Source organism: Cryptomeria japonica, chromosome 3, assembly GCF_030272615.1.
Source record: "Cryptomeria japonica chromosome 3, Sugi_1.0, whole genome shotgun sequence".
NCBI classification, from domain to species: Eukaryota; Viridiplantae; Streptophyta; class Pinopsida; order Cupressales; family Cupressaceae; genus Cryptomeria; species Cryptomeria japonica.
The window spans coordinates 867,475,124-867,485,237 of NC_081407.1; the positions used below are offsets into that span (position 1 = coordinate 867,475,124).

Below are 10,114 nucleotides of genomic sequence, written 5' to 3' on the forward strand. Positions count from 1 at the left end.
AATAAGAAAAAATAAGTTCGTTTTCATTTTGTTTGGTGATGCCGACTAGAACCCCTGATTTTCAACATTTTTCAGCAATAAAAAATCTGTCTTTGAATATATAAAACAAATGTCAAATTTATTTTTTAAAAATTTAAAAAATAACAGACATAAATTTCATTATTATTTCTATATTTGATCAGTTTACATCATTTTGAAATTCAATTTAGAAATGCCACTTTATGCGGTCAAAGTTAAACAGTTTTAGTTTTGTTGGCCGCTTCCTTTATAAAAGTGTGACACAACATTGTTCTTTTACCCTATTTATTAGTTATGCTTATTATTTGTATACACTCAACATTATACATATGTCTTTTTTTAATATTTAGTGAGTTTCATTAGTTAGTGAAATTTAGAGAGCTATGCATATACTATTAGTTTCTTAGGTACAAGTGACACATGAAGTCATACATGTTTCACATTGAGAGATTATTTAAGTGTTACACCATAACCTATTTTATAATCTAATTAATTAAGAGATTCATTATCCACAAGCTCAATAAACCAATATAGAGACATGGACTAGCAACCTATGTTAAGAGTGTTCTTATGTAATATGGTTTGGTTAGTCCATATGACCATTTAGCTTGCATTCATCCTTTTAGGTCTCTAAGAATGCCCTATTGAGATTTATAGAACTCAAGAGTAGAAGTGTCATCCCACTTTTATCAAATGGTCCTCACCTACATTTTGATCATGAAATTGGCTTGTACAAGCTTGAATATATTATCTTAGGTTAGTGGTTAGTGTTTGCATTCTAGAATGGTATGTTGTAGTTTTAGTCACCAAAAAAATTCTCACATCCTATAAATACCAAAAACAACATTATTGTCTTTTGAATAAATTGTTTTACTTTCACTCCTTTCTTATCATTCATGTCTTAGATGGTTGGCAAGTTCCTATTTTGTACTTAATGTTTACTTGTGAAATATAAGCTACTCATTGCATACTCTTTTTCTTTGGTTAGTAGGTCATTATGGAGAGCACATAATAAAAATATATATTTACGTAATTACATCCATGTAAGGCCAATTAATTTATATGGACCCACTTTCTTATACTTTGATGTTTGAATATTTACTTTACACACATGTTTGTGAGTGCTACACATTTTGATATGCTTGATCATTTAGGATTCGCATGCACCTTAAAATGGGAGTAAAATGTACATATTTTATGAGATATTTTGATATCTGTAGATCCATAAATGACACAATATTATACAAATTTGGGTTCATTTCCCTAGCTTTTACCTTTCCATATACATACATGTCCCTATGTACATAGCCCCCATCCTATCCTTATCTAGATGTTCTTATATGCATTTTCCTTATCCTTACATTTGTCACATTCATCTATGCACCTAGCTTCTTGTAGCTATCAACCACTTACATCTAACTATTTCATTACCTAGAGCCATTTCCATAATTAGAGGGCCAATCATGTAGTCACAAGTCCTTTGAAATTCAAATTTCAAATTTAGATTATTCCTCCCTCATTTTCCCACTTTGTACAACCTCATAATTATTGAAATGATCCCCACCCATTTAAAATTTTAAAATCTAAATTTGGATCACTAGCCCTCTTCATTTCCCCACTCTAAGATGACCAAACATGAGATTTGGAGAGTCTCATGCCATTTTATAGTATTTAAAGACATTTAATTGCATTCATTTTTCATCCTCACATGTTGAAGTGTTCCTTCTCATGCTACAAAGCATTCCTTCTCATTTCATAGAACTAAAAGAGTAATCAATAGTGATATATTTAAAATTTGTGAAAAAGAGTAACAAATTTGCATACATTATCTTATCTAGTCTTTGCCTACTATCTTCAAATCTTTGTACTCGTTTTCAAGGGTAAATTTGCCCCTTTATGGCAAAATTACAACCCTCCAAAGTTATTTCTAAATACACTAGGTCTCATATCAATAATAAAAGTAAAGTAGACAAAGACTTATCAAAAAATTGACAAACTAGTGCTATATAGTAAGTAGGGTCAAGTTTGGAGGAACTTGACAAGTTTGTGATCATTGATCTAACCTTAGTGGCCAAACTTGACCCGTAACATACACAGGATCAATGTAGAATCTAAAGCATTTGCATGATAGGGTAATCATATTTTTAGGGGAAACACATTTCATATTCCAAAATTTCATCAAATAAATCATTAAAAATGGTGAGTACAAATATTTAAAATGTAATCTTATCTAATTTGTACTCATTTGCACACATGTGATTAGATTGGTCTAGGTTAATCCTAAACCAAACCATTTTTCTATTTCAAAATTATAAATTGAAAATATATTAATTAATAATAATTATTAAAATATGATACTATATTAAATTCAACTTCCATTAAAACATTTAAATAAAATCTTATGGCTAAAAAATATAAACTATAGAGTAGTACAAAAATGGTTGTTTTATAAAAAGCTTTATACCTAAATAATAATAAAGTTTTTCAATTTTCACAAACAATATTAAAAAAAAGACATTTGATTTAATGGCAAAGTTCATGCTGTAGTCACCTAAATGATTATGAATTCAAATCTTCTCCAATAAAAAAAAAAAAAAAGAGGAGCAAATGATAATAAATAAGATGATTAATAATAGATACCTGATGCGAATATTAAAGATCTAACTTTTCATATATATATATATGTTTTCCCTATATCAAAAGAACTTTAAGAAAGGCTAACATAAAAAGTAGAAAAAAGGGGATAGGATGCTTGTATGGACTATGGTGCATATCCTGTTCGTTCTGCAAGTGCCACAGTTGGATTCAAACATTTGCCTCCTGAATGAACTAAACTTGCCTTCACAGTACTGAACTCACAAGATGCAGAAATCATTAAAAAAGTGAAGTTTAGCCCACCTTAAAACACACATTGTTTTGGTTGGCTTGTTCTATATCTCTGAGTTTGGCTGGTAAGAACAGGCTCAACATCTTAATCTGAAAATTTATTTCAAAGAATATGAATATATCAAGAACATATTGAGCGCTGCCTATCGAATTATTTCAAGAGAGTTTCTTCTACCATGGTCATCTCCATGTATTTTAGTTGGGGATTCTAGGGTTTAGATCAAAGTGCTCATCCTATTTAGAAGCACATGTGGATTGTAACACATGGTCTCAAAGCAAGAAAACTTGATTGCTCTGCATCTGATCGATCAGAGATGAATGCTTCCTTACAGATTAGGTGATCTGAGGGAGTACTCTGAAACAAGCCTTGCAAATTGTGAAGATTTGTCTTCAAGTAGTTTTGTCGGAGTGTCATATTCAGCAATTTTTCCTGATTCAGGGTAGTCATAAAAACCGGGACAAGGAACATTTGTTTGAAATTAGAATTTAGAAAAGGAGAGGTTAGAATTTCATACCATCACTCAATACTAGAACCAAATCACTGTCACAGACAGATGGAATTCGATGTGCTATGGTGATGACGGTGCACCCAGAAAACTGGTTGTTAATGGTTTGCTGAATAATCCAATCGGTTGCGGTGTCCACTGACGCTGTTGCTTCATCAAGGACCAGTATGCGGCTTCGTTTGAGTAGTACTCTTCCCAGGCAGACAAGCTGCCTTTGCCCCACACTCCAATTCTCTCCATTTTCATTTACTGCATAGTGGATCATTCCATTAAAGTTTAGAAATTTGTTCTATGTGGGAAGAAAAAGTTACTATGTTGATACTAAACAAATTATCTAGAAATTATTTTGCTTTTCTTTTACCTCTCCACTATTCTGATGTAGAGAATGTGATACGAAACGTTATACTAAACAAATCAGACACAGTTTAATCCCAAAATAGTAGAAGGGAGAGACAAACCAAGAGAATCAAGCTTTCCTGGTTTTTCTCTGACAACTTCTCCAAGCTGGCACTTTTCCAAAGCCTGGAGCATAGGAAAAAGAAGAGTAAATCTTCATTTATAAGAACCCAAGTGCCTATACTCTTGAGCACTGCTTATATTCTTTAAGGAATAGACAAAGTTAAGTATTTAAATAAACCCAACCTCCCAAATCTGTGCATCTGAATAGTCACCCAAAGGATCTAGATTAGTCCTTATGGTACCCTCAAACATTGTTGGTTCTTGTGGAATAACGCTTAGTTTGGATCTCAGATCATGCAAACCTATTGTTGAAATGTCAATTCCATCGATGACTATTCTGCCTTGTGCTGGCTCTACGATTCGAAATAGTGATTGAATAAGAGTAGATTTTCCACTGCCTGTCCGTCCTACAATTCCCACCTTCTTCCCTCCAGGGAAAGTGCATGTAAGTCCTTTTAATACAAGTGGAAGCTGTGGTGCATAATTCACCTAATGGATTGAATATAAGATGAAGTATTAGTAAAAATGGAAGCAATAGATTATATGTATGCAGATAAATAGTTTGTTAGTGGCAACTGCAAGTACAGACCTGTAGATCAATTATACTTATTGTTCCTCTGGATGGCCAGTCAGAGCTTGGTCTAGACTTCTCTATAACCAGTGGAGCCTCACTAGGCATTGATGAATACTGGAAGATTCTCTCTACAGAAATCATTTTGTTCTCCATTTCACAAAAATTCCATATCACCCAGGATTGTGTCGAATTCAGATTGAAACCATATGTTATTGCCAACCCTGCGATGCCTGTTAAGGTGCCATTTGGTTAGCATTCATGTCTCAATTGAAGAATACATCTTATTTGTTCAACTTGGTGTCACATCGAATTGTTTAATACCAAGTGAATCCTGTTGTTACTTACTTGGATTAATTAAACCCTCTGGCAACCAAAATAGTAACACCATAGAGAATCCAAACATAAGATTTGACAAAAGATCAAGCCGAAAGCCAAGCCACTCTGCAGCCCCACTGAAATGGAAGCTGGGTCTGGAATATCCATCAATCATTTCAAGATTTGTATTCATAAATCGAGACTCCTGGTCAAAACTTCTGATCGTGGATACTCCAGAGATTGATTCTGCAAAATGTTGTATGATTGGAGCTTTACAAATTCCAATCAACCGAGAGAGTTCCCTAGAAGTCACTATGTAATATTGCTGCATGCAATAAGAGTGAAAAAAAGTTACACTACTTTCATTTGTAATCAATAAGATCAAAAACCAAAGAATCAAAATCATTCAAAGAAATAACAGTCATGATAAAGTCCTTTATGCAATTATGAGGAATGCTCTTAGAGAAATCTTTCTAGCAAATTGTTATCTTTTCTCAAAACTAGCGATGAGGTACAAGTGAACAGAGACATACCTGATACCATATACAAATTGCAAGCACAGGCAGAAACATAATAAAACTCTGCCATACAACTTGAGAAATGACTACTATAATCCCCAAAAGCTGCAGAACTGAAAAAGTTAAAGCTCCTAGTTGAAAAGGAATGAGCTGGTCCACTAAAGTCTGATCGGTTGATGCCTGCCAATAAATATATATTGAATTGTAAGGCTTCTAGATACCCTGTGTACTATGGAAATGGTATCCAGTCATCAGGATGCAACATGGCATTTATGGCTGGGTAACTGAAGTTTTGATTTCTCATTGATAGGATCATTTGCAGCTTGCATCGTTTCTAATGACTAACAACAATCTTCATCGATGAGAATTGTTTACAGCTTGTTCACTATTTCATTGTCTTAAATAAATAACAGCAATCCTCATCGATGAGAAGTCAAAACTTCAGTTATATCATTGATGATCTTTTTGTTTTATAATTTTCTTCTATGATTAATAAATTTTTACTCCTTTTGAAAAAAACAAAAAAAATCCTAAAACAGGAAGATCAACTGACCCGATTCAAGATACGCCCAGTCGGAGTTGCATCAAAGAAGGACATTGGTGCATGAAACATGCACCTGTGCATATTATTGAAAAGACGATTGGCACTTTTTAATCCAGCTAGGGAAGTAACACTGGACCTCACAAGAATGCACAAGGCACTTGCTATTGCTAAAGAAATGTAAACCACAATTAGGCGGTAGTAGCTAACAAGGGACGTCTGATCTTTTGTTGTAGGTGTTGCCCATGCCATCCAATAATTGCTACTTATTTGAAATATGTGAAATGATATTTGTGCCAATAAGATGATAGGCACTAAAGCACCACTGTATGCAGCAGTGATATAAGACCAGTACACCCACCCACTTACCCTGCCACTCTCTCTTTCTTCTTCTTGCACAAGCTGTAAACGTTGTTCTTCTTTTTCTTTTGACTTGTGATTTTCTGATTCGTTCTCTTCCTCTAGCTCTTGTGTGTTCTGCGCAATACCCTGCTTCTGGAGCTGTTTATGGTTTACATTTTTCTCACTAGCTGTATTGTCAGATGAAAATTCTTCAACAAATGCATTTGATGACAGGGTCTCAGATTTCTCCATAGCATCAATGGATTTCATTGCTTTCTGATGTGCACCAACTAGATCCTCAAAATCTGAGCTTGACTTTAAAATATCATCATACTTTCCAGATTGAGTAATCTCACCATCTCTCATTACCTAAAAAATGTTACAAAAATGTCCTTTGTGATTAGAATTTTGATCTTTTTGTTTCTTTTATAGGATATATGATTCCTGAAGCCATTACCTAGTTCTGTCCACTACTAGCTGTCAATTGTAACTTTTCATATTTAAGTATTCAACTCAATAGTAAATAGAGAAATATAAACGTACCAGAATGAGATCAGCTGCAAATAAAAACTCCATTTGGTGAGTTACATAGACTACAGTTTTTGAACCCAGAATACCAAGTAGACATTGCTGAAACAGGAAAATGATCAAGTATTACTTAGTTTGAATCAAATGGTTTAAAGTAGTAAAGAACACATTATCCAAACAAAATCTTATTCTCTATAATGTTATGCATACCTGCATTGTAAATTTGTAACCTATGTAAACAACCAAAAAAAAAGTTAAAAACCTATCTCCTAATTATATCAAGTTTTCACAATTCATAGTGAATTATTGCAGTTATTTCTGGATTAGATTGTGTTAGAGATTTTTTCATCAACTTTTAAATCACACTCCATCATCGGGATGATAATAGAGAGCTCAAGGAGATAAAAGCTCTCTATAATCATCCTAACGATAGATCATAGAATGTGATCCGAAACAACGATGAAAAAATCTCTAACACAATCTAATCCAAAAACAACTGCAATAATACGCTATCTCTTATAAAGGCTACATAAAATTACTTGGAAAATATGTGTCCCAGTATGTGCATCAACGGCACTAAATGGGTCATCAAAAAGATAGATATCTGCATCTTGATATAAAGCCCGTGCAATCTGCATCCTTTGTTTTTGCCCACCACTCAGATTTATTCCTCTTTCTCCAATTTGTGTTTGGTCCCCATTCGGCAACAATTCCAGATCTTTCTCCAATGCGCAAGCCTGCAGCACAATCTCATACATAGTTTTGTCTTTTTCCCTTCCAAATAAAATATTATCTTCAACTTTTCCACTTTGTATCCATGGAGACTGGGGAACATATGCCTTGGTACCACTTATCCTGAGAGTACCAGAAATTTTAGGTATTTCCCCCAGCATGCATGATAGGAGACTTGATTTTCCAGACCCAACAGTTCCACAAACAGCGACTCTCATGCCTCTTTCTATCTTGACATTTAAGCCTCTTATGGTTGGAGAAGAAGAAGAAGGATCCCAAGAGAATACCCCTTCCTTGATCTCGATTGCCATGTCAGTTGTTTCTTTCGACACCTTTTCTACAGCATCTTGTTGCACCTCTTCCTGCTGCAGAAAAGAAGTAACGCGCTCTAATGACACTTTTGTTTGAGCAATCACATTGATTAAGTCAGGAAGAGCGTATATTGGACCCGCCAGCATCCTGAAAGTTGCAAGTGCAGATAGAATTCGACCTGCTGTTAAAGGCACTTCCATCAACACACAAGTACCAAAAGTGACCACAGATACAACTGTTGGTGCTGCATAAAATGTAAAACTTGTCACAGCTGCTGTGTAGACAAATTTTTTCAGCCAATTGCATTCTTCCTTCCTTAAACTTTGTAGCCTCTGTAGAAATTTGGTCTCCCACGCCTGCAATTTTAAGATTTTCATATTTCTTAACGTCTCTGATGTAGCCTTCATTCTTTCATCTTTTGCTTCCATGATCTTCTTGTTATTTTTCTTTTGGATTTTTCCTAGAGGGAAATTTGCTATCATAACTACCACTGTGGCAGCCAATGCTGCAAGTGATGCCAATCCCAAACTCTGATATAGAATAATCATGGACAAAACAACTTCAAAAGGTACCATCCAAATGTCATGCACATACCAACAGAAAACCCCAATACGCTGAGCATCAACACTCATGTAATTAATTATTTCACCACTCATATGCTTATGTCTTGATTGACTGGAAAGCATCAGACCCTTCCTGTATATAGTGGCTGTAAGGGCTGCCCTAATGCGTATGCTCATGTGGTTTGTTACAAAAAGAGAATAACGGTCTGTCAAAGATGCCACAAGCTGTGCAAGAAGAAATGCACAAACTAGAACAATGCCCTCACTCGCAAATAGTTTCTGTCCAGCAAGACATTGAACAAAGCTATCTATAAAATATGGACCCACATATAATGAAATGCTATTCAGTGCCTTCAGAAATGCTGTAAAAAGCAAATCCTTTTTAACAAAAAGATATGTTACTCTTGCTATGGATTGCCTGTGACCTTCGGCCTCTAGCTGATTGCTGAAGTTATGATATATTCCGGCAGCCCTTGTGACATCTGCAACTTGGGGAACATCATCAATGCCCAAAGCCTTCTTATGGCCAACAGCAAGCAAAGGATTAATCCAAGAAAATGTCAGCCGGCTGAAAAAGTTTGCTGTTGCATAAGGAGTAACTTTTGGCCTGCAGTCTACATGTTTTGCTGGAATATCATTCAAGAGAGGCTCTTGAATCTCTTGAATGGTTTGATCAAAGGAACCTTCAAGATTTCTGTCACAACAACTGACATAAAACAAAAATATTGAAAATACAAGACCCAGAACTTCCACCATTACACTGAGAACAGTTCCTTTTCTTACCTTGAACTCTTTAATATTGAGGAAGAAGAAGAACACATATAAAATCAATGACAAGCTCCACCACATCCTTAGTAAAAGTGGGATCTTCTCTTTACTTTCTTTAGAGACGGAGTGATATGCATAAGCTGAGATTATAGCCCAAGATATGGCCTGTACAATATACTCTTCCTCGGCTGCAAAATCTTTAGGCTTTTCCCCAAGCCACCAAGACAGAGGGCTCCATGTGCCTAGTATGGTGTACAAAACTGATAGAGAAACACAACCAGCCAGGGCCACTTTGTGTGTAACCCCAAATTGCAGGTTCTTAGAAAAATCAGGTTTTGAAACAGAGAATAAAATGTACCTTCTCCAGCAAAGGCTAAGGATGAGAGAGACGATAAAGATCAGGTGAAACACAATTGCGACCACATGCCGAAAGTAAGACCCAAAAACAATATCTTGAAGCACTTCCCAATAGCTATCTTCTTCCATTCTCAACAACAGAATTGCCTGAACGGATTCCATTACACAAATATCACTAAGCGTTTTGCTTCTTCATTTCAATACCCACTTCTTGATCCTACAGCAAAAGATTTGCCTACAGACATCATGTTTTCCCAATCAACAAAACAGATTTGTTCAAGCTGGCTGTTTGAATGTTCTGCAATTTAATTGATTCACCATGCATGCAAAAGTAAATCAGACTATAGTCAAAAAACTCAAAACAGGCAATTCAACCAGATATAAATAATAATAAAGCCAGCTGGAATGTAGTCATTAGGCTCATTCTCCTATATTTAAGGACGGCAATTTGTACGAGCTTGTATCGTGTTAAATTGGCATCATCTTCTTTACTCTTTGGATTGACCTCCTCCGCCTTTGTAGTTGGCAGCTGTTAGAATCACCCTTAAAAAAACGCGGGTTTATTAAGTTTTAATAGTTTGAGTTATCATAATCCAAATATTCAGTAAAAATTGGAGCTTTCTTTACCTTTTCGGAGCAAATCAGTAGCAGATAAACAATTTGGCACTATCCAATGCATAACAGACTATGATATA

General features: G+C 35.1%; 1 protein-coding gene across 1 annotated transcript; it reads right to left on the reverse strand.

The window, feature by feature from the left end:
* Nucleotides 1-2,694: 2,694 nt before the first annotated feature.
* LOC131061557 (putative ABC transporter C family member 15) lies at nucleotides 2,695-9,789 on the reverse strand. Its single transcript, XM_057995287.2, has 10 exons — nucleotides 7,227-9,789; nucleotides 6,703-6,789; nucleotides 5,830-6,528; nucleotides 5,292-5,456; nucleotides 4,789-5,083; nucleotides 4,459-4,673; nucleotides 4,053-4,358; nucleotides 3,869-3,932; nucleotides 3,420-3,659; nucleotides 2,695-3,334 (listed from the first exon to the last, which is right to left on the reverse strand). Exons 1-10 carry the CDS (start codon nucleotides 9,579-9,581, stop codon nucleotides 3,231-3,233), a joined length of 4,530 nt encoding a protein of 1,509 aa, XP_057851270.2. The 5' UTR covers nucleotides 9,582-9,789; the 3' UTR covers nucleotides 2,695-3,230.
* Between the last annotated feature and the right edge of the window lie 325 nt (nucleotides 9,790-10,114).

Bases quoted from the DNA above. Each gene is read 5' to 3' on its own strand.
- LOC131061557 (XM_057995287.2), bottom strand. From the start codon at position 9,581: ATGGAATCCGTTCAGGCAATTCTGTTGTTGAGAATGGAAGAAGATAGC. The intron at 5,084-5,291 runs GTATGTCTCTGT...TATTGCATGCAG, and splicing joins CAATTTGTATATGGTATCAG to CAATATTACATAGTGACTTC. The intron at 4,359-4,458 runs GTCTGTACTTGC...TCAATCCATTAG, and splicing joins TAAGTATAATTGATCTACAG to GTGAATTATGCACCACAGCT.